The sequence below is a fragment of the Chelonia mydas genome, chromosome 17, assembly GCF_015237465.2.
Source record: "Chelonia mydas isolate rCheMyd1 chromosome 17, rCheMyd1.pri.v2, whole genome shotgun sequence".
NCBI lineage: Eukaryota > Metazoa > Chordata > Testudines > Cheloniidae > Chelonia > Chelonia mydas.
The window spans coordinates 3,368,554-3,394,180 of NC_051257.2; the positions used below are offsets into that span (position 1 = coordinate 3,368,554).

A 25,627-nucleotide genomic window follows, 5' to 3' on the forward strand; every position below is an offset into this window, starting at 1 on the left:
AATAAAGACAGTCCTTGCATCAAAAAGTTTACAATGTAAGGTCATAATCCTGCAACCGGATCTGCATGAGTAGATTTTAGATTTCTGTACAATTCAAGGGTCCATCGACTTGGCCCTGACTGCAGGATCTCATCTGAGCCTCCAAAGCAGGAGAGAAGAACTTGGTGTGTAAGCTCTTTGGAGCGGGACTGTACTTCCTATGAGTCTGGTATGTCATCTAGCACATTCTTGGGACTATAGCAATACCAGTTATTATAAGCATTGTTAATCATTTCTTGTCGACAAAGCAAAATACATGCATTGGTAGAGGTGATTTGAAAGGGTGGGGTGATAGCCACATGCATGTGAGGCCCATTGTGGCCTTGGTGTGGCCTTTTCTGATGTCCCAGTGGGAGCCTGTGTAGTGGGGGGATATTGGTGAGGCTGGAGCTCTTTTCTCTGTGCATGAATCTTTTCTGGGTGGAGTTCCTGCAAGGGGCTCATTTTCCCCTCCCCAAAGGGGGGGGGCATCTGGTGGGCCAGTTCTGGGGCAGTGAAGGAGGAGAGTGACCCCTGCGTGTTATCCCTGTCACTCCCTCCTGGGTTCACCCAAAGAAGAGAGCCTTGCTCAGGGAAAAGCCCTTTCGAGGCGGGGAACCTTTCTGCCGCTCGTCCTTGTTCCCGCCCGGAACGAGCTGGTCCCTTCCGGTTTCGGTCGCTATGGCGCTGGCGCCGCTGGGTTCGGTCCTGGCGGCGCTGCTTGCGCTTCTGTGGCTGGGCTGGCGCTGGCTGCGACGACGCGGCGCGGGTTGGGGACACCGAACCCTGTGTGCGGCGGGACCAGCGCGGGCCGATGACGTTCGTGCCCTGGTCGTGACGGCGCACCCTGATGACGAAGCCATGTTCTTTGCTCCCACAATCCTCAGCCTGGGCAGGTTTCGGGCCCAGCTCTGGCTGCTGTGCTGCTCTTCAGGTGAGGAATGGGGAGGGTGGGCCTGGCCAACGTTGATCGGCTGAGGGAAATGCCAACACACTGCACCCAGTGACACCACATGCTGTGACATCATCGTGCCGTGACGTCATTACCCGGTGTTGCATGGTGACATCACCCAATCAGGCTTTTGTGCTGTAGCCAACATCCTCATGATATCACCCCGCTTCACAATGATGCAATGTAACTGAGTTGTGTCATACCCAAGATTGCCAGTTTTGCTTGGACGTATTCCTGGAGTTTTCATCACGATATAATCTTTAATTAAAGATTAATCTTCAGTTCCTGGAGCCACCAGGACAATCCTGGAGCGTCAGCAACCCTAGTTTACCACATCATGACTTCAGGACAACACGCTGTATGTTACAACTTCACAATGTTATGTGTGGCCTTGTAGTAGATGTGCACTCCATTATGAAGTCATTGTCCCATCATGATACATTGTAGCATTGCTTCCAAAATATCAGCACACAGTGACAAAACACAATATTGCATGCATTAAAACGTCACCATGCTATTCAGTTCATAGTGCTCAAGAAATCACTGCACTCTAACTGACCCTAGTTTGATGCAATCCCCACTTGACAGCAGGCTATAACATGTATCATTTAATGCAAAGTGGGCAGTGGTAACTCATGGGGACCAGTAGAGAGGCTAATGGTTAAGGTGTGGGAGGGTGGGTACATCCAGAGGACCATTCCACAAATCCTGAAGTACTAGTACTGTGATAGATATCAGTGGTTAGGAACTACTGGTAAGAAGTATAATAAAACTATATCTGATGTAGTGAGTTCCATGCAAATTGTACCTCCCAAAACACTTTAAAATTAATTAGATAATAATGCAAAGAAATGAAAAGAAAGACATTCAGTTGTGTAGACGCACAAACATGATTGTTTATAAAACATTATAGTGAGAATGGCACTGCACAGACATAAAAGATAGGGTTCCTGTCCCAAGGAGATTATAAGGTAAGTTAAGGATCAAGAATCTTTTTGTCATGAATTTCCTTATTAGAAACTATATAGTGTCAAATGCACATCTGAGTCATTTTTTGATGGGAGAAGGGTGCCTCTGTAGGTCTCAAGACTCTAGGTAGCTCAACTCTTCTGTTCCCAATTCTCAAGTCTTTAAGTCATTAAACCTCTCTAGGTGAGAAGACCTGGATGGAGTATTTGGAGCCCATTGGTGTTACTCTTTTATCAGTCAAAGTCTGTCACCCATCCAGAGCTGAATATGCAGCCTCCAGTGTGTTGCTTGCTGGCTTGGATCATGAGAGACCAGAACTGGACCCCATTTGGCTTTCTCACAACTGTGCAGAGAGGTTAGCACAGTGCCACCAAGCCAGCTCAGTCTAGAACATTTCTTATATATAAGGCTACGTTTTAGTCACAGGTATTTTTAGTAAAAGTCATGGACAGGTCACGGGCCCTAAACAAAAATACACAGGCCCGTGACCTGTCCATGACTTTTACTAAAAATACCTGCCCTGACTAAAACTTGGGCAGGGGGCCATGGATGCTCTGGTGGGGGAGCGCAGTCCGGGGCACCGCGGGTGCTGGGGAATGTGGCTGAGGGAAGGAGGGGGTTGGTGCGACTGGCAGGGGCTTCCTACCCAGCTCCACATTCCTGCAACTCCTAGCCAGCAGAGGCAGGGGAACCACAGCCAATGGGAGCTGCGGGGGCGTGGCCTGCACGTGCGGGCAACATGCGGCCCGGAGTCCCTCTGCTGCCTAGGAGCTGCAGGGGAGGTCATGCAAGTGGGAGCCAGAGAGCCCCCCCACCCCGAGGTAAACTCCCCCCCTACACTCCCTAGCCCTGAGCCCCCTCCCACACACCCAGATTGCTGCTGCTGGCCCAGGGGCTGCCCGGATTGAGCAGCCCCTGAGCCAACATCAGCCGCTGCAAAAGTCACGGAGATCACAGGAAGTCACGGAATCCATGACCTCCGTGACAGACTTGCAGCCTTATTTATATACAGGTATACTGCCATTACACACGCCTTTCCCAAAGAAGTAAATCTTTTTTTGTAATCAATTTCCTTAAAATCGTTGGCAATAGTCTTGTTACAGAGATTTCACACATATCAAAAAGTGTCTTTTGTGCTGCTTCAGATTAATCACTCATGTTTTTTGAAAGGGAACTGCCCTTGCAAGGGGATGGACTCACAGATCTTTTTCATTTCATAGTAGGATCCTGTGATCCAAATGGTTGGTCCTTCATTTGTTTGTGCAATAGACGAGGCTGATCAGATACTGTATTAAGGTTCCCATTATTTTCTTCTGTGAAATTTTAAAACGGAGGCAAAATGGCTACTTAGAAACCATCACGCTTGCAATTGTCAGATGACAACCAAAAATGCCACTAGAATGCATTGGAATTAGAGCACTGTGAGCAAATTGTTATTGGTCACACAGTCCAGGGTGAATAACTGGTGGCACTAACACCCCAATAGCTCTCTTTAGTAGCTGCCATCCTATTGAGAGAGTTCCATGGATGAGGTTCAGGAATACTAGCCACTCAATGCTTTTCAGTAGCAATGGCTGCCCAATAATGCTATTTTGCATTTATGTAGTTCCTGTCATTCTAAGGTATTTCACAAATGGTGGATCACATTCTGTTCTCAGATATATATGAATCTCACCCCACAACTTCAGTGGAAGTTGTGTGCGTGTAATCCAAGGACAGAAATTGGCCCTGTATACATACATTGTCACTGAAGCATAGCTATCTCTGCAGTGGAGGTCAGCAACTCACTAGCACACAGCACATTGCATAATAGCAGAGTAAATTTTGGCTGAGGAAAATCCTCGCTCCTTCCAGTAGTGTCCTGGGATCATTAAGACCCAAGAATAAGAGACAGAGAGTCTGCTTCTAAAAGACTCTCACCCAGTAAACTGTACAGAAGTATTTAAATCTACCTAGGAAGGATGTAGGTTTGAGTTGATTCTGCTGGGATCTGAGCCTCTGCCTCCAGGAAAGCTGTAGAGTTCCAACCTGATGTTTAGCTCAGTAAGTCGTTCCTTTCATGGATGATCAGTATCAGAGCCTCCTGAAGATACACATTTCTGGGCTGCAGTAAGAGTCTAAATTTTATTGTGATAAGAAAAGTTGTCTCTTCTGAGGTTAATGTTTCACTCTGAGCATCATATGAAGCTGATTTTGGCAGCTCAGATTGCAGCACTTCACCAGATGAATGCTAGATTCTGATGACTCACCTCGCAATAATAAAAAGTTCCGTGTAATTCAGAATAGCTGACTACAAACTGGAATCACACATTAAAACTCTGCAGTATTTTTTCATTGTATTGCTTGGAAGTTATAAGCTGCACAGGGCAGCACGCCTTCTGAGGCCAGCTGAGCTCTAACCTGGACTTTTCATGATTCATGCTAACAAACAGAGCACATAACATGAAGGCAGAATCAGAAGAAAATAATTAAATCAAGAAGCAGCCTGTATCTTAAGTTAATGAATCCTGGTTCCATGCTACCCTGGGTCCCACTGTGGCTATTATAAGTTTTCCAGAATGCTGTTTTCTAAATGCGGTTTTAACATATTTTAACATTCCTTTCTTGGTTCTGTAAATGCTTTTCAATTCTGCTCTGTTACCTCCTGCATTAACGTTACTTAGTACATTTGTTTTAGAAACAGTGCAGACTTCTGAGGAATTAGTTTCTTGACACAGAGACTATAATGATAGGAAATCTCGTACATGTCTCGTTAATTTTGACAGTGCTTCATTATTGCAGTATTCTAGTTTTATGTGAATATTCGTGCTCATGAAAGGTGCTCATGACCACACTGGAAACTTAAGCCCTTTAATTGTTAGTTAAATCACAAGCATTAGGTAGGAATGTTTCTTACACAGTAGTGACACTCTGCTGTTCTGAAGTCTGAGGACCTAATCTTGAGCTAGTGTAATTAGTGTAGTTCTGTTGAAGTCAGTGCAACTACACTGATTTATGCCAATACAGAGTCTGACCTACCACCTCTAGTAGTGAGGGAGGAGTTCAGTTTTTGATCTCTCCTAAGGAGACCAATTATCACCAGTTGTGTTATAGATACTTCTCTGCCAAGAACTGGACTGCAACGTACCATCTTATTTAACGGTGGCCACCTAGCTGTTGTCAAATAGTAAGAGCTTTTGGCCCTCTCTCATTGGAAAGGTGATTTCCCCTATATTTGTAAAAAGATCTTGACCAATAGTTTTAACATCATGAGAGATCAGTGATTTCCATACAGGTAGTGTGAGAACACAGACATCCGTTTACGTACTTGCTAGAATTTCATTAGTTTACAAAGATAACATACTTTTTTACTCAAAGCATAACTAGCCTGTGGAGCTCACTGCAACAAAAGATCATTGAGGCCAGGAGTTTAGTAGTAGTAAGAAAGGGATTAGACATTTATTTATATGGATAATAAGATCATTCACTGTAACACTAAAAGGGATAAAAACATAAGAGAGCTATAAACCCTCATGCTTCAGGACATAAGCCAGCCATTAATAGATTTGGGGAGGAGAGAGGAAAAAATTCTCTAAGAGTAGGTTATTCCATAATTATCCATTATGGGCTTTCTTGCATCTTCTGTTGAAGGATCTGATACTGGCCGCTGTCAGAGACAGGATACTGGACTAGATGGACCATTGATCTGATTTTGTGTGGCAAATTCCTGTGTTCCAACCAAGAGAGCTCATTAATTATAAAGGGTCAAACTCTGCTCTAAGAGATGAATGTGCAACTCCATTTGGAGTCAAGGCACAAGTGTGGCTGTATTGGGTCCTAAAACTTTACACTGGGCCAAAGGGAGTGTTTCCTGAGTATAAGCTATAGGATTTGCTCCCCACAATGTACCTCTTCCTCAGGTGCGGAACCCTAGTACTAAGTCTTTTCAGACCTTACATGTGGTACCTACATATGCTTGATGCTTTGAGGATTTGAGGACAGAGATGTTTGTTCCATGCTAAATTGAAGTCAAGTAGATAGTGTTACTGCATTTGTTATTTTCAGGAAACTACTACAATCAAGGGGAGATTCGTAAGAAAGAACTCGTACAGAGTTGTGCTGTTTTGGGGATCCCTCCTTCCAATGTAACAGTTATTGACCACAGGTAACTATTTTTTAATTATACCAGAATCCCATTGTTGTCTGTAAATAGGAAATGTCAACTAATGCACCCTGGACTTGGAAATCTAGTAAAAGTTTACGTAGCGTCCCATGCTGTGAACTTCATTATCAGTCAAATGGAAGTGTAGTGTAACATTTATTGGATAACTCTTTAGTACTGTGTAAGGAAATCTAGGTCATTTTGACATGAATTCCAATATATCTTGGTGCTCAGATCATTTCAGTTAAGGCCTGCCCACAAAGCAACTGAAAATATGACAAGTTCCCAGGCTAGCTGGGTTCTAGCTCAGTGGGTCTGGGCAGCATAGTTATATTATTTTTCCCCTGAGTACTGTGCTAGCCAAACTGTTATAGATGACCCCTCACACCAAGTCATCTATGAGCAAGTCTGTGCCACAAATATGACTATATCAGGGGACTGGTTACAGCATTAAAATACAGCTGTTCCCTGATTTGGTTACAATGTAGTTACAATGAATAGTATAGATGGTTCCTTAACTATTCTCCATAATCAAGCTAAAGATCTGGGCATGTTAGTTAAGATCCTGTCTATGAATTGGAGTTGTGTTGGGACTGGGCCTCTGGATATTTGTGGTGTCTACAATTCTTTAAAAGAATTCCTCCTGTCCACGCTGGTCAAGGGAACCATGGTAGCACCAACAGAGATTAAACAGAATTGTTGTTAGCACAATTTTAGTCATAGTGTCGGCAGGGCATTAGAGGCATGTCTGTGCTGACAGTACCATTGGCCAGATCCTCAGCTGGTGTAAACTGCTGTAGCTTCATTGATTTTAGTTATGCTTATGCTGATTTACACCAGTTAAGTGCACCTTGCCCCAGATTGTGGAATCATGTTCTAATGTGGTTTGATCTGCTCTGCATATCTGAGACCAAATTATAGCCCTGTACAGGCTGGGCTATAGCGATATCCCATAACATATTTATAACATAGCATAGTCCTACCTACACATGCAAGAATGAACTTGGTATTAGAGTCAAGACATCACATAATTCCCTGATGCTATAGACTAAATGTCTGCACAAGATCCTTAGGCTGTGTCTATACTTACAAGCTTACAGCGGCACAGCTGTGCTGCGGTAAGAGCACTCCTGTAGCCACGTTATGCCAATTGGAGAGAGCACTCCTGTCAACATAATAAAACCAGCTCAACGAGTGGCAGTAGCTATGTTGGTGGGAGAGCGGCTCCCGCCAACATAGCCCTGTGCACACGAGCACTTATGCCAGCAAAATTTATGTTGCTCAGGGGGGTGTATTTTTCACATCCCTGAGTTTTGCCAACATAAATGCTAGTTTAGACATGGCCTTATTCTTTTAAATGCTGTGTGGACATGACGGTAGATGATGAAGTCAGCGTTCCTGTGTTTATGATTACTTTAGAAACTTTCTTCTGGAGAGGCAGTTTACCATGCTGAATTAGTGAATCATAGAACCTAGTGGTTGTAGAGACCCATTATGTCACTCATTACAGCTCCATGCAAATACAGGCTGATGGCTGATACTAGAAATGGAGGAGAAATGTACAGGCAAACAATGAACAGGTGGTTGTTTTAGTGTTGAAGAACCATAATAAAAACAATAAAAGAACATTTTTTATTAAAAACAAACAATTAACTAAAGGCATGATTTAAACCCACAAAAGCTAGAAAAGCCAGACTAAATATCCAGGCCCCAAGCTGACCTTTGTTCTTAACATGCAACAGATTATTAACCTAGAGGATAAGGGAGTTATAAGGAATAGCCAGTATGGATTTGTCCAGCACAAGTCATGCCACACCAACCTAATTTTCTTCTTTGACAGGGTTATTGGCCTCCTGTATAGAGGGAAAGCAGTTGATATTATATATCTTGATTTTAGTAAGGCTTTTGACACAGTCCCACATGATATTCTCATAAGCAAACTAGGGAAATGCAGTCTAGATGAACTTATAAGGTGGGTGCACAACGGTTTGAAAGACCATAGTCAAAGTGAAAGTCACTGTCAAATTGGGAGGGTGAATCTAGAAAGGGAGTCCCACAGGAGTCAGTCCCGGGTCTGGTACTACTCAATATTTTAATTAATAACTTGGATAATTATGTAGAGAGTATTGCTTATAAAATTTGAAGATGACACCAAGATGGGAGGGATTGCAAGCACCTTGGAAGACAGGATTAGAATTCAAAATAACATTGGAGAATTCGTCTGAATTCAACAAGATGAAATTCAGTAAAGATAAGTGCAAAGTACTTCACTTAATGCACAACTACAAAATGGGGAAGAGGATCTGGGATTCTAGTGGATCACAAATTGAATATGAGTCCACAATATGTTGCAGTTGCAAAAAAGGCTAATATCATTCTGGGATGTACTAACAGGAGTGTTGTGTGCAAGACTTGGGAGGTAATTGTCTTGCTGTACTCGACAATGATGAGGCCTCTGCTGGAGTACTGTTTCCAGTTCTGGGCCCCACACTGTAAGAAAGATGTGGGCAAATTGGAGAGAGTCCAGAGGAGAGCAACAAAATGATAAAAGGTTTAGAAAACCTGATCTATGAGGAAAGCTTTTAAAAACTGGACATGTTTAGTCTTGAGAAAAGAAGATTACGGGGGGGTCAGCCTGATAACAGTCTTCCAATACGTTAAGGGCTGTTATAAAGAGGAAGGAGATCAAGTGTTCTCCATGTTCACTGAAGATAGGATAAGTAGTAATGGACTCAGTCTTCAGCAAGGGAGGTTTAGGTTAGAAACATATTAGGAAAAACATTCTAACAGTAAGGGTAGTTAAACTCTGGAACCAACTTCCAAGGGAGGTTCTGGAATTCCTATCACTGGAGGTTTTTAAGAAGAGGTTGGACGAGTACCTGTCAGGTATGGTCTAAGTTTACTTGGTCCTGCTGCCGCATACAGGGCTGGAGTAGATGACCTCTCAAGATCCTTTCCGGTCCTATATTCTTATGGTTCTTTGTTTTCTCTTGAGGCAAGGCCCCAGAGTCAACAGGCCTGAATTCCCTGGCTTTTGAGGTTTAGGTCTGACTTTCCGTTTTAGTTCAACAGAGTTTTTTGGGTCAGATGAGGTAAGTGTTTTTTGGGAGTCTCCCTTTTGAGTGAATGGAGAGCTGCTCCCCTTCCCTTCTCTTGAGCTGCTTTTGGGTAACTCTGTTTTGCAGTGTTGCTGTATTGCAACAGTTAGTACTGTGGGGGGAAAAGTCAAGTCACTGTAATTGGCAAAGTGTAAAGGAACAGACAATATGCTGTAATTGAAGCAAGTGTCTCTTGAACTTTACAAAAAGGATGCTCAAAAAAATAGAAGTGGTGGTCCAACTGGCTGGTGATTTCTCCAGTGCAATGTGCAATTGTTTACTATATTATGCAAGCTTCCTGACACTGGTCACACATTCTCACCAATATATACAACCCAGAACATTGTTTTTTGCAAGAAATACCTTGGTTTCCTTAATAGATAAAGTGCAGGTAATTTAAAAAGAAGAGCTTTGATAACCTCTCCTGATTACAGCATATGTAAAAAATGATGGATGTGTGATCTTCACAGTGGAGGCAAGTGTCTGAAAGGCACAGAGGTAGATATTAACTTGAATGTGAGATAAAAAGTTAAGACCTTATCTGTAAAGACCTTACTTCATCATCAGATACTGGCAAATAGGCTCACTTTTTGCCAACAAGTTAAAAGGCCAACTCCTGAAGTTGTTACTCAATTCTTACTCAGAATCAGATCCCTTTTTATGAGCCAAATCCTGAGTGCGGCAGAGCACTTGTAACTCGCGTTGACATTGTTAGAAGCTGAGTGAGGACTGAGTTAAGGACTTGAGGATGCTGTTTTTAATACTGTCGATACACAAGCACATCAGAGTTCCCTACTGTGCCGAGTTTACTTTCAAGATGTATATTCCCTATTTCTGTGAAACAAAATGGTTAGAGGAGCAGGAATGTTTTTCAGACAGTTAAGATTTATAGAGAAGCTGTTATGTCTTGCTATTAGAACAAGGCAATGGGAATAAGGATTCCTGAGTCTTATTCCAGCTCCACCAGTGATTCGCAGTGTGACCTTGGGCAAATCATTAACCTCCCTATGCCTCAGTTTCCACTTCTGTAAAATAAGGTGAGGCTTAATGAATTCACGTCTGTTCAGTTCTTTGATAGCCTCAGATGGAAGTCGCTATAGCAGGACAAAGCGTTATTTATTATTATTACTATCACTATTGCCATTAACCTTCCTTGAAATTCTATAGCTAGGAAGGAGGTGACATTTTCAGAAGGTTGCTCCTCTTTGGCAGTTTGTCAGTGGGTAAATTCTGAGCCCTTCTGTATTTTGTGCTTTCTTCCTAATTCTGCAGCAGAGAATTTCCCATAAATGTAAATAGCTCCTGCTTGACTAAAGGACCAGGGCAGGCACACTGACCATTTTGCGTTCCTTACCCAAACACTGCATGCTTTACATTACCCAAGTGCAACTTTGTATTTTGGTAAGGAAAAGGAAAACCCAAAGGATTGCTAGGTCTGGATCTGCTCCAGCCATTGTAGCATGGAGCTGAGTCATGCTATTTCCTCTTTCTTTGCTTAATCTAAAATTGAGTTAGTAGAATTTTCAGTATACAAAAAGGAAGCATATTTGAAGTGTAAAGTTGATTGACATGCTCAGTGTTCTCACTTGGCTGGGGTTGCATATAAAACCATATATGACACTTTCTTTTTACATACTCACAGAAAACCTAAGCATCACTCAATCAGCCTAGAGTGGAACTTACACCAAGGACCCAACCTCTCATTAGGCAACCCTCTGATCTTAAGGAATCCTTTAAAGTAGCCCCGGGATTTCCAGGACAGTCTTTGTTCAGCGTTTTAAAAACATCTCTACTAAGCAACTGCTTTCTACTGATTTTTGGGTGGGCACTTAAGGCAATCACTGTACATGCTTCCTCAGTTAAAAACAGCCTAAATCCAGTATACAACTAGTGGCCCTAATTGTTGGCCACATTCCAGCATGAAGAGTCTCCTCGCTGGGGAATTGCCCTGATGTAGCAGCATGCCCAGGAGAGGGAACGGCCAACAGACCGCCCGTTCAAGACACTCATAACTTAGATGGTGACAGGTTTCAGAGTGGTAGTCGTGTTAGTCTGTATCAGCAAAAACAACGAGGAGTACTTGTGGCACCTTAGAGACTAACGAAAGCTTATGGTCAAATAAATTTGTTAGTCTCTAAGATGCCACAATTACTCCTTGTTGTTTTTTCATAACTTAGAGCAGTTGTTGGGGCTGTTAATTAGTTGTGCTGGGCACTACAGGCCAGGTAGAGAATTCAGGGGGGCAGATCCTCAGCTGGTGTAAATTGTCCTAACTCCAACAATTTACACCAGCTGAGAATCTGCCTTAGAGGACATAAAGATGGCTTAAAGCTAACTTTGCCCCACACCCCAACCAGGCTTCACCTCCTGAGCTGCACAGGGTTCAGACTCCAGGATTTCCAAGTTAATTTCTGCAATTTAAACTCAATTTCCACAACCAAGGAAAAAGACATTTGGAGAGTGGAACAAAAATGTGTAAATAAAAAATCATTTTATTAATAATATGTAGGGCTGTTGATTAATCGCAGTTAACTCACATGATTAACGCAAAAATGAATCTTGATTAATCGTAGTTTTAATCGCACTGTTAAACAATAGAATACCAACTGAAATTTATTAAATATTTTTGGATATTTTTCTACATTTCTACATTTTCAAATATATTGATTTCATTTACAACACAGAATACAAATACACTGCTCACTTTATATTATTGTTTTTGATTACAAATATTTGCACTGTAAAAATAATAAATAAAAGAAATAGTATTTTTCAATTCATCTCATAGAAGTACTGTAGTGCAATCTCTTTATCATGAAAATGCAACTTTCAAAAGTAATTTTTTTTTTTACATAACTTCACTCAGAAACAAAACAGTGCAAAACTTTAGAGCCTACAAGTCACTCAGTCCTACTTCTTGTTCAGCCAATCGCTAAGACAAACAAGTTTGTTTACGTTGACGGGAGATAATGCTGCCCACTTCTTATTTACAATGTCACCAGAAAGTGAGAACAAGCGTTCGCATGGGATTTTTGTAGACAGGATTTCAAGGTATTTACATGCCAGATATGCTAAACATTCGTATGACCCTTCATGCTTCGGGCACCATTCCAGAGGACGTCTCCATGCTGATGACGCTCGTTAAAAAAATCATGTGTTAATTACATTTGTAACTCCACTCCTTGGGGGAGAACTGTATGTCTCCGGCTCTGTTTTCCCCACATTCTGCCATATATTTCATGTTATAGTAGTCTCGGATGATGACTCAGCACAAATCTGAGAGGGATGAGGTGTGGCGCATGCTTTCAGAAGTCTTAAAAGAGCAACATTCCGATGCAGAAACTACAGAAACCGAACCACCAAAAAAGAAAATCAACCTTCTGCTGGTGGCATCTGACTCAGATGATGAAAATGAACATGCGTCAGTCTGCACTGCTTTGGATTATTATCAAGCAGAACCTGTCATCAGCATAGATGCATGTCCTCTGGAATGGTGAATGAAGCGTGAAGGGACATATGAATCTTTAGTGCATCTGGCATGTAAATATCTTGCAATGCCAGCTGCAACAGTACCATGCGAACGCCTGTTCTCACTTTCAGGTGACATTGTGAACAAGAAGCGGGCAGCATTATCTCCTGCAAATGTAAACAAAGTTGTTTGAGCGATTGGCTGAACAAGAAATAGGACTAAGTGGACTTGTAGGCTCTAAAGTTTTACATTGTTTTATTTTTGAATGCAGCTATTTTTTGAACATAATTCTACATTTTTAAGTTCAACTTTCACGATTAAGAGATTGGACTACGGTATTGTATTAGGTGAATTGAAAAATACTTCCTTTTGTTTTTTACAGTGCAAATATTTGTAATAAAAATATTAATATAAAGTGAGCAGTGTACACTTTATATTCTTGTTGTAACTGAAATCAATATATTTGAAAATGTGGAAAACAGCATAAAATATTTAAGTAAATCATATTGTTTAACAGTGCGATTAATCGTGATTCATTTTTAATCGCTTGACAGCCCTAATAATATGAATTATAATGTAAACAATATTTGAATTGTTCCTGTAGCCCACATAGATATTTGGTACATTTTAATCAGGCCTTGCATATTACAACAATAGAATAATTATAGAGATGAAAGATCACAGGTTTTGTTTCATTTATGTTGTGATCCTAACATTAAAAGAAACTGAAATGACTCTCTGAAAGTCTGTGATCTGAGTCAGGAGAGTGTAATTATGACTTCGGTAGAAAGTGTAACAGCTAATCATTTTAACACAAACGAACTCAGCTAACATTTCTGCTGCCATGATGTATCTAAAATGGCAGGCACATCAGGTGCTGGAAATATCTACGGAAGTGGACAGAGCTGGCTCACAAATTGTTTAGCTCTCATATAATCAACGAAAGAGATCCTGATTTTTTCCAAAAGAGCTTTCGTTCCTCCAGTGTGTTGTAGTGTCCCATGCCAGACTCAGCTTAAAGTCTAAATTGCTTTGATTAATTTCCAAGGGAATGATCTACTTTAAATCATGTAATGGCAGCTCTATTTCATGAGCCTTCAGACAGACAGATCTACCCATATATCACAAAGAGCAAATTCAAATTAAAAATTTTCTAATCCCATTGAGATGTCAGTTGTCTTCTCATCAATACTGTATAGGCAATTTCTGTGCCTGGGGTTCCTGTTAATGTGCTGAGTATACATAGGGAGTCATTACTCAGAGAGATTGTCCTCACAAGATGGAGGAGGGTTACCAAATGATCTTGAACCACTGAGCTAATTTTCACAATGTGGAAGTTTGTTACTAGCTGAATGGTAGAATGCAACTGTAGAAAATGCTACACAATTACTAAGGCCTTACTGCTTCCAAGGGGTGTCTCTTTAGACTGCAGTATTTGGAAGACCAATACAACCCCATTATCAAGCCAAGTGATCATTCGGCAGTATTGCCAACTGCAAATGTTTCCAAACCATGAGACTGGCTTGCCAAAAATCATGAGATTGGCTTTAAAATCATGAGATTATGTAAAAATAATAGATTTGGCGTATTCTGTTTATTGGGCTTCTGGTTTTTGAGCTTGTGGCTCTAATGAGCCTCTGCTATACTGAGAAAAGCTTTTAGACGTGAGCACTTCAGTGCAATGTAGCTTTCCCAGATATTATAAGACTGCACCATCCCTGCTTTCAGGCACTGAACGGAGATGTTAATGTGGTGATGTGAACTGGGATGGTCTTGTAATCGGCTTGTTCACAAGTAAATCTCGATCAATCCGTATGAACTGGTGCTAATCACAGGCACGCCTGCCTCGCGCCCCACACCTCCTACCTCTGTAGCAGACTGGAACAGCACCAGTTAAATGGATTGTAGATCAGTCCTTCTCTCTGAATTCAAGGCCTTTATGTCTAAGTTCAGGCTGACAGGTAAAACAGCCTGAGGTGATGTAATAGAAACCAGGAATATATTATCAGGTAGCCCAGTCACATTTATTAATTATGATTTCCTAAGGTGATTGCAAAGTATTTCCTGGGTGATTTCTTTCTTGGGAGGAGAATTCTAATTTAGAAAACCAAAACACCACTGAAGAGAATGCTGTTCCCCTGATTTAATTTTTTTATATGTGTATCTCTTATATATTACTAAAATACTGCTGAAGGTGGAGTAGATCCAGGATCACAAGTTCTATATCTGCCCTTGGTACAGTAAAAACAGTGAACTAGAATGGGATATTTCAAAGCCATAAGTAAAGATCAATGTCTGACTTTGGTGCAGTAGCTGTTATTTCAACAAAGCTAAAGATTTCCCCAAAGAATCATAAAAACACCGGCAGCACAAACCTCAATTTTGTGATAAATGTGCAGTTTACTGACCACAAGACTGTGGCTAGCAATAAAGAAAGCTAAAGCTCTAACCTGTCAGGCATAATTTTAGGATGACAAAGGGCATCTTTTAAAGCTCATGAAATATAACAGTTTTGATACATTCGCTCAACTAATTTACCTGTAAATATAGGTCCTGAGATTGCAACAATGTGTGCCTCACCTCATGGTATATGGAAAGCATTAGCATGTAATTGACCTAATATGAGTAACTAGTTAAGTTCCCATTAATGCAGGGCACATCTGCCAAGGCTCTGGCTGACTGCCAGTCTGCGGTGTCAGATGTAAATAGGAGACATTTTCTAGGTTGCTTTCACCTTCTGTTGAGGATTAGCAAAAAATAATTCCAAATCTTCTCCTTTTGCTAAGGGAAGTTTTGTTGGCTTCTGGCAAAAAAAATACCAAGCCTCTAACTTTATGCAGACAGTCGTGCTGGACAGAAGATACAATCGACTGGCACCGCTTTAATGTAACAATGTTTGGCCCAAACTTGCGCTGCGAAGAAAATAATAGCTGGGATTTGTGTAAACTAGAAGACATTCCACTTAAAGTACAAACGCTTGTACTGCAAATAACACGAGACCTGCTTCCAAGTTTCCATGGAAATTCCATTTCTTACTCATTTTTTACTGTTCCTCTCCAGTCCAAAAAGGGTTCTGATTAAACAGTGCAGCACATTTGCCCAGGCAGATCACAAGGTTTCTCCAGGTTTGAGATCAGGCTGCTGAGAGACTCAAACTCATTTTTCATGTAATGGTTAATTGTTGTTGGATCTGTTTTTTTTTTTTTTTTTCCCTACCAAGGTGAACACATTTTACTGCACTTCCTCCTGTTTCATTTCTAACGAGCTCCTCTTTTTTAGAGATTTGGTGGAAGGAAGCGACTCTGTAGGGTCATGGGGAAAATATATCCTGAAGTAAACAGTGTGTGTGTCAGATTTGTGATGATCAGAAGAATCTAAAAAGTGCTCAGAGGATAAGCTTATGTAACTGAAAATGTGAACCTTTGGATTAGGATTTGAAAATTTTTATCCAAAAGTAATGCATGTAAATAATAATGTGTCAGACTCTACCAATTTAGTTTTATTGTGTTTATCTCAGTTGTAGATGGCCTTATTGATTTGAATTGCTCTAATGTGCCTAATGAACCAGTGCTGGAGACACACACAATATAAATATGATTAATTACAGTGAGTTAACAGGATCTGCCTAAGAGATGAACAATAAAGCATGCCAGTGGAAAAGAACAGGGGTGAAATCCTGGCCCCATTGAAGTCCCACATGAAAAACTCCCATTTGATTTCAGTGAGCCAGAGTTTCATGCCAGCTCTTTTCTTGCTCCTTCTCAAACCTAAGGATTTCTCACTGGGTGTGTTTGTGATTTTTTGGGGAGGGTGGTAAGGGTCTCCTCAATTTCCTCTGCCATTTCCTTTTTTCTGACCCCATGATCTGGCCAGGGAAGACCGCATGTTGCTCTCTCTTCAGTTTACCAACTTATACCTTAAATTGGGCAAAAGGAGTCACTAGAGAGCAACATGAGACCCTCTTTCCTTGGACTTTAGTTTGCATCGCTTTTAACACATTAAGGGCAGTAGGAATTGACAGTGCTCTGTACCTGGCAGGATCAGCCCTGAATACTGGGTGGATAGGCTGCTAAACCACTCCCTCTAACCCAGCAGTTCTCAAACTGTGGGTCAGGACCCCAAAGTGGTTGCAACCCGTATTTAGTGGGGTCGCCAGGTCTGACTTAGATTTGCTATGGCCAAGGGCCGAAGCTGAACCCCGAGCCATACCACCTGGGGTTGAAGCCTGAGGGCTTCAGCCTTGGGTGGCTGGGGTCAGGTTACAGGCCCCCTTCCTGGGGCTGAAGCTCTTGGGCTTTGGTTTTGGGCCCCCTGCATGGGGTGGTGGAGCTTGGGCTTTGGCTTTGGCCTCCCATCCTGGGCCGTGGGCCTCGGGCGGGCTGAGGCTTCTGTCCCCACTCCTAGGGTCATGTAATAATTTTTGTTGTCGGAAGCGGGTCGCGGTGCAATCAAGTTTCAGAGTCCCTGCAATGGGATACTCTCCGGGAGCGCAGTTCAGTTTATGCTATCTTCCACCTTCAATGTTGCCAGCCTGACTCTGCACTATTAAAGTCAATGGGATTTTTGCTACTAAGTGATAGAAGAATTGGGCCCTAGAATTGCATCAGTTCCAATGGCTGCATATTTCTGGGAGGAATTAAGTGTTTTCTATATCCATTATTTACCTCACAATAGTGCTGAGAAGCTTCTTTAATATTTGTAAATATTTCTTTAATTAATAAGGATATTTGTAGTAAGGATTAGAGATCCTCAGGTGAAAGGTGCTGTAGAAATTCAGTGTATTATAAAGTAAGCAACCTCCTGGTTTGAGACCATTTCATAATAACCCCATTCAGCTAGGTACAGTTTTGTTTCACCTTTATTAGAAAGCCTTTGTTAAGCAAGTGATTTGTTGAGACCTTATGTGATCGCTTCAGACAGGTTTCACTTAAATGTGGTGTAGGACTCTTGAAATTTGTATTCAGTTTTGTTTTGGGGAGGCATTGTAATAATGTGTGGTTTTAAAAAAAACCTGATTTGTCTGTATCATTAAAGGATCTAGGCCAAGAGTTTCAAAAATCGATGCCTAAAGTTATTCTCCTAAATCCTTATTTAGGCTTCTAAATAAATGGCCTGGTTTTCAAAAGTGCTGGGCATACAGCACCTGCTGAAATCACTGGCAGCACTTTTGAAAATCAGGCCATTTATTTAGGTGCCTAACTTCAGTCTCCTAGTTTTGAAAATCTTGGTCCTATTGATAGTTGGTTTTTTTAAGCTCTTTTTGGGGTTGAGAAGCTGTCCTGTGCCCACTTTCTTTATTACTTTCCAGTGCAATGGCTTTGTTTTAGTAAGTTTTGTTTAACCATTTTGTCATAAGTTTGATGTTTTTCCCAGAATAGAAACCTGCCCCTTTGACTTCACTGGGGCTCTTGTGAACCCATCTCCTTTCTCAGCTTTCCAGCATCATTAATTTCCTTGATTTTTCACAAAAGAGAAGGGGCTGTGGCAAAAGGGGTAGCCACCCTTTCAGTGTTAAAGGGATACATCCCCCACATCACCCCCTGAGAGCGATGAGCTCTCATTTATCACTCGGGGCTTTTCAAAATATGTGAGAACCCCACTTCAGATGTAAACACAGACCTTGTCAGACCCTGTTTCTGTAGAGTCACAGCAGGGCTTAATATAGAGCGAGTAAGCTAGCCAAAGAGGCCAAAAGATCTGACAAAAAGCAGGGGGGAAGTGGAGGAGAGTTAATAAAAGACAAAGGGAGTTTGTAGAAACCCAATCAGAACAAATGCAAAGAACCACATTTTTTACTTCTATGACTTCAGCTTGTTAATGCTCAAGATTATTTTAGCAAAGTACTGATAAAAACTGCTAAACACTGAAACAAAATATTAAATAATCAATATAGAAAGTTGCGATGGAAAAATCTGTTAGACAACTAGTCCATAGTCCCTCCCTCCTCCCCCGGCCCGTGTAGGGTTAATAATAATTGAGTTGAATCAAGGTAGTCAGCCCTGGTAAGGCAATATTAAGAAAACCTAACAAATGTGCTTTAGAAATCTAATAAAGTTGGCCTTTGCCTTCAGGGCAGAGGGCATGGGGCAGGAAAATCCACTAACCTCCTGTTTTTAAGATAGCGATAGAAATCACACACAGACCCCCTCATTGTTTATTGTGGTAACTGTTAAAGCCTTGAGATTTTGTAACTATTGTTGATTTTGATCTCCCCCACAAGTATTCTATGTGCTTTAAAGATATGTAGAAAACAGGTCCGAGCTCTGCCTATCATTCTCTGTTTTCATCTTTCTATGACACAAACAAATGAACTTCCCAGGACCTAACAGGATCCTCTGTTTTGTTAACTTAATCAACTGTGCCCCTGAGGAGAGGAGTGTCTTTTTGGTTTTGGTGATTTCCAATAGACTACTCAGGGTTTCAACTGCTGTCCTCCTCCACTGAATATAGCCATGGCACACTTTTTTGATGATGCCAGTAAGTTGCCCACGTGGACACTGTGAAGGCTGCAAAGTGACAGTGAGAAATGCTATGAAAAATGATGTGCTAAATTTAAATTCTACATTGTCACAGTGAAAATAGCCCCTGCTTGGTACAGTAACACATCAGTAACACCAAGTATTCCAGTCCGAACTTGCAGCATTGTCCAGTGCTCAGAGAAGCAGGGCCAAGAGTGAGGATTCCCATGCTCTATTCCCAGCTGTGCCACTGATTTGCTGGTTTCAGAGTGGTAGCCATGTTAGTCTGTATCAGCAAAAAGAACGAGGAGTACTTGTGGCACCTTAGAGACTAACAAATTTATTTGGGCGTAAGCTTTCATGGGCTAAAACCCACTTCATCAGATGCATGCAGTGGAAAATGCAGTAGGAAGATATATATATACAGAGAACATGAAAAAATGGGGGTTGCTATACCAACTCTAACAAGACTAATCAATTAAGGTGGGCTATAAATCACTTGTCCTTTCTGTCCCTCAGTATTTTTATCTGTGAAATGGAACTCATGTTTACTTATCTGCCTCGCAGGAGGCATGGGGGGTGTTGGGTGTGTGGCTTAATTAATGTTTGTTAAGTACTTTGAAATACATTATTATTCTTCCAAAGGTAGCCACAGACAGGCTGAGCTGCAAAAGGAGGTGGCCTGGCCTTTGTCATGAAGATAATCTGAGTGTAAAGCATATTTGTTCATAAATGGAAAGTAGTAAATCATAAGGAAAGGTATTCCTGTGGCATAGAACTGGTGTAACTCTTAAAGGCCGTATATACCACTCCATTTTATGACCACATTCACTTACAAAACCAGAACTGCTTTGGGAAGCAAACCTTACATGTTTTCTTAGCTGTTGGTGGTGGTAATAATTCCTGTTGAGTTGGATGACTTCATACAGAATTATTAAGGCCAAAGGTTCATGTGCTCCTCTGTACTCTCCTTGATGTTGATTAAAATGCAATTATAGCCCAGAGCTGAAAATGCTTGTGGTTTCTCGGAGCTATTGGTGCTCTACTTTTTCTATGAAGGTAGTTGCTTTTATTGAATCTGCCTGTCCCCATCAGGGCTGCCTGATACCACTGTTTTCTAGCAGCATAGTGTTACATGGGATAACTGGCTCCCTTTCCCTCTGAGATTGACACAGTCACCTCTGTCATATATCGAACCCCATTGGGTTTGCAACCCCACATCTGTCTCCTAAACTGGCTCTTGCTTTTCCAGTTACCAGTGCAACACGCTGTTGCTACTTTGCAAAAAAGATGGGGCTGAATATAACCATGCCTGTGGAATGGCTCCATAGCATGTTTAAAAAGTCCAGCAGGATGATTAGAAATCCAGCAATAATTAAAATAAATAGCAGTAAAATATTTACATTTATGTAGCCCCATTACTCCAAGGAGCCAGATTCCTTTAAAAACTCTCATCTGTATGTAGATCTTTCTGTGGCCATTCACGGTCTCTGTATTGTTTTCTCTGTCCACTTGGTCCTTAAGATCCAGGTATTATGCCCCATTTCTTCCTCTGTTTTGGACAGGAAATGAGGAAGAAAACTGTATCCAACTGAAGCCGCAGGGGGAATTTAGGGAAGCAGGGTAGAGATGCCCTTGTGGGAATTTGGTCAGGACACAATAGTTTAACATCCCAACTCTTGCAGAACCTGCCATGGGATGTTTAATGGTCAGGACTCTTGTTTTATCTCTCATCATAGAAGTACCTCACTTCTGAGTAGTGTTCAGGATGTTCTCTGGGATCCTGTTATGCAGATAGAACTACACAGGATCGTTTCAGGGGACAAGACAAGATGTCATGTTTATTATAACACAATTTGATTTATGACCAATAACTAATATCTAATACCTATGTACACACACGCACGCACGCACGCACACCAAATGTTCTGCAGCTGCTAGATAGTTACCAGTCCTGAATGCAGCTTGGGTTCGTAGCTTGTGGCGGCTAACTGGCCGGGAAAGCCGGGCACAAGGAAGGGCTGGGTCTCTGTTGGGCGGTGCACCGATGCCCTTCCATGTTGGCAGCAGAATGTTACCCTCCAAAGTCTTCCATCTCACCCATCCTTTTTGTAGGCTTTAGTTTGAATCCAGAGTCTATAGGTCTTGCTGTGTCACGCTGCCTCTGGGTTCGGGGTGATTGATCACCCGTCAGTTGTAGACATGACTTTCAACCTGGGACCTGGCTTTGATGTTTCTTCAATTGTACTCTTGTTCTTTTCTTTTGAGGGTGGACTCTTCTTGCTTTGTCAGGGCTGTTGTCTGCATCTTCAGCCCTTGGTGTTTACACTTTATTTCATCAGGACAGGCTGGGGCTGGAGGTTGATTCCATCATCCATACATACCTCATTCACACATCTAAACTACACTAATCAGATTACATCAGGGTTTTGCAAAATGAAGGTTGCAGGAGGGTTTACAAAATGGAGTTAGCATTTTAAAATGGAGTTAGGGACAAGTTAAAATGGAGTTTGAGTTACAATATGGGCAAGTGTAAGGAATGGCAAACAGTGAGCAGAAGTTACAATGTTGAAACAGTGTAAGTTTCAGTGATTTAAGCAGCAGTTGGATTGAAAGTGAAACTCAATTAGCCAGTTATTGAGGTACCTGGTTTTATGAATGAATGTAGTTTCATTCATAAAACTTTACTTATGAAGTTATGTTAATAATGTGAACAATTAAAAACAATTTCATTGATCAGTTCTACATTGTCTCACTCTTCTCTGTCTCTTTGCTTCCTCCAGCACTGCTCTCTCCAGTGCCCTGTGTTGTGGCAATACGACCTCTGTCTGGTGGGGGTAAATAGCGGTCCTATTTGTCAGCACATGGTTCGCTGGAGGGCAACACAAGGTGTTCCTCACGCTAAGCTGAACACACTGCCTCCCCTGTGTTCCTAGTGCACCATCTGTCCTGTATCTAAAATTATCCTCAGCTCTTGAGAATCCACTCCTTTCTATTTCATCCAGCATATTCAAAATATTACTGAAATTGTTTATCTCCATCCAGCCCTATAGAACTTCTACCATTAGCCCAATTAAAAGAGTTAATTGGGAAGCACCAAATTACTTGAGACGGACAGTCATCAGATTAAAGTTGTTTTCAACAATTATACCCAAGAGTCTCCTTTTAAACTTGACTCATTGTAACAACCTATTTATTTTCCCAGTTATGTTGTGAAACAATAAAGCATGTTTTGCCAACAGTCCCCAACTACGAACACAAGGAATGACAGCTGCAGAATGAAAAGTGCTTCCCTTCCACACTTGGAAGATTTGCTACATTTACAGTATATGCTGCAATGTTTTGCAAACATCTCTGCTAGAGACTCCTGTTAGCATCTACCTGAAGTGACAGCACACCTACCTTGGTGTTGGGATGATTCAACAGAGAACATAAAATGGTCACAGTCAGCAAGGTCTTTTCGTAAGGGAATAACATTTATAACAGGCAATCACAATACATTAGTATAAGCAGAAAGAGTAAACAGAAAATTCCCTAGCCTGGGATTCAACCCAGCCCGTAAGCCCCTTGGCTAGAAAACTTACCCAGTGGGGGGAAAAAGACATAGATACCTATCTTTCTCTTCAATAGCCACTCTTACTGTCCTATCCCAGTGCTTGTGCAAAGAGTTTGAGTTAACTCCTTGTTCACCAGGAGCCATGTAGTTCCCTTGCATCTTATCAGCTCTGTTTTAATAAGGTCCCAATTACATTATGAAATGAGCAATTGCAAGGTCCAGGGCTATAGCACAGTCCAGTTGCATCTACACTGCACGACTGAACTGCATGTTTATTGTGTCGAGCAGCTACCGTGTTGCAAACAGGGCTGACTTTATGCAATGTGCAGTTATTCACACCCCCACTTCAATCCAGCGAGGTGCTGAGCTGCCTCCATTCCCATGGTGCTCAAGCGTCAGAATTCTTAGAGGATTTGGCCCTTCCTTCTAGTTAATGTATTTGTTCATTTGTCTGTTCTGGAAATTGTGGAGATTACCTCTGTGCTGCCACATAGACTCTGGGAGTCTAGAAGTATATAGCTCTGCCCAGAGGCCTTTATTATTAATGCTATATTCTTCATGACATTGAAACAAATCTCTTGTTATAGTGCCTATTTATCGTTGTCTAACTTTGGTAGATACGAGAGAGTCATTAGAGATTTTACTGTTTATAGAATAACCTTCGGAGAAGAGCCTTGGGAGTGAAGCTCTTATTAGGCCAGTTAATGGCTAAAGATTATCTGTTTTCAAGTATGCAGCATGACGTTGAAGACAGTAGAGCTGCTTTAAACCACGCAACCCACTGTGTGGCCAAGTGCCAGCAACATCATCCTGACTTTCTTCAGTTTATTTTCAAAATTCCCATTAAAAACACAAAGCATCTCCTGAGTTGGCCATAGTGCCCCGAGGAGTGGGTGGACGCACATTGCAATATTCTCAAGTAAACCCCTCTCCAGCTGAGTAAAGGAGCAGAGATGATGAGCTCCAGAAGGAGGGTCTCCTCAACCCTGGGGCCTTTGAGAGGGGGAGTAAAGGGTGGGGGAATGGAGGAAATTCCTTAGAGCTTCCCATCACCCTGAAAAAGTTGCAAAGCATTTAATCGGGGACTTTTCCAGTTCTTTTATTTAAAGAGACAATGTTGGGTTAAAAATGGTTGACTGTGTACATTTCACTCATCTGGGATCAGAGAATTAGACCAGGGTTTCATGCAGCAGTACAAATTCAGGGTTCAGACCGGAGCCACGGCAGAAACTTTTTTCTTTGGGATTTTAGTAGCAATGTTTCTGTTGATCCTGAGTTTTATTAAACCTTATCTTTACAAAGCCTACCTCTTGACCTACATGGGGCCTAACTGTTTCTTTTAGGTAGCCCTCTCTGATCTGGAGAACCTTGCACAAAGCTTAGCTCAGACCTGTATTTCTTTCCTTAGGGGCACTTCCTGGTCCAGCTGAAGTCAGTGGGAGTTTTGCCATTGACTTCAATGGGACAAAGATTTGGGATTCTAGCAGTCAACTAGAGGAGACAAAGTCTTGCTTTAGAAATGTTAGTGTAGATAGAGTTGGAAAAGTGACTATACAATGGACATTGCATAAAATGTATTTTCTCATAATGACCTTCCTGTTCCAATTGTCTCTGTTTACATACAACTCAAACATTGGTTTGTCTAACTGCCAGCACTGCAGACAGTCTGGGATCTGAAAATCCAGCTGTGTCTTTCTGCCCCCAACATCCTTACCAGGAATAAAGGTTCTGCAGTTGGGATTTGGCTAACGTTGTTGATGTGTGAGCCAGAATTGAATCCAGCCTGTTCTTCCCCGGAAAGGCAATAGGAATAAAACTTTTTTCTGTCAATAAAATGAGCAGATACAACTCAAAGCCCCACAGGAAGTAGATGGATTGAGTGAGAAGATGCCCTTTTTCTGTAGTCACTTTTCAGATTCTAGCCAATCTTAATAATGAGGCTTTGGAGAACTTAGGCTCTTGTTTCTTCAGGAACCTTTAGGGGGTTTACCTATGTAAAATGCTGCAACCCTGGAATAGACTGAACTATGTCTCTCATTGAAACAGGTGCATAGTCTCTAGATTTCCCATTCATCACTTTCAAGTTAACAGAAAGAACCAATGCTAGTTGCTGGGTTTTAACTGATCTCTTCCGAGCCAGTACTCTCTTAACATCTTTCTCATGTCAACACAAAAAGTGAGGACAGAGGGGTATCATAAGAACACAAGAATGGCCTTACTAGGGCAGGCCAGTGGTCCATCTAGCCTAGTATACTGTCCTCTGACAGTGGCCAGTGCCAGGTGCATCCAAGGGAATGAACAGAAGCATTCTTGACTGCTCCATCCCCTGTCGTCCAGTCCCAGCTTCTGGCAGTCAGAGGTTTAAAGACACCAGGATTATGCTTTCCAGTGTGCATTACTTTGCACTTATCAGCTTTGACTTTCATCTGCCATTTTCTTGCCCAGTCACCCAATTTTATGAGATCCCTTTGAAACTTTGCAGTCAGCTTTGGACGTAACTATCTGGAGTAATTTTGTAGCATCTGCAAATTTTGCCACCTTGCTGTTCACCTGCTTTTCCAGATGTTTTATGAATATGTTGAACAGCACAGGTCCCATTACAGATCCTTTGTGGCTCCGTTAATTACCAGTCTCCATTGTGAAAACTGACCATTTTATTCCTATCCTTTGTGTTTCTATCTTTTAACCAGTTACTGATCCCTCTTATCCCATGACTGCTTACTTTGCTTAAAGACTTTGGTGTGTGATCTTGTAAAAGGCTTTCTGAAAGTCCAAGTACACCAGATCAACTGGATCACCATTGTCCACATGATTGTTGACACCCTCAAATAATTCTAATGGATTGATGAGGCATGATTTCCCTTTAAAAAGCCATGTTGGCTCTTCCCCAACATAGAACCGTAGGACTGTAAGAGACCTCGAGAGGTCATCTAGTCCACTCCGCTGCACTCATGGCAGGACTAAGT

At 41.7% G+C, this 25,627-nt stretch overlaps 1 protein-coding gene across 7 annotated transcripts in view; it reads left to right on the plus strand.

Annotated features, from left to right (window-relative positions):
- Positions 1-699: 699 nt before the first annotated feature.
- Positions 700-25,627, plus strand: part of PIGL (phosphatidylinositol glycan anchor biosynthesis class L) — an 85,462-nt gene continuing 60,534 nt past the window's right edge. For all 7 annotated transcript variants that reach the window (XR_006286320.1, XR_006286322.1, XR_006286319.1 and 4 more), the window contains exons 1-2: positions 700-952; positions 5,984-6,083. Coding sequence is in view for 3 of the 7 variants with exons in the window: in XM_043531200.1 (XP_043387135.1) it covers positions 700-952; positions 5,984-6,083 (353 nt within the window). In the remaining 4 variants the exon portion in view is untranslated. The remainder of the gene's footprint in view (positions 953-5,983; positions 6,084-25,627) is intronic.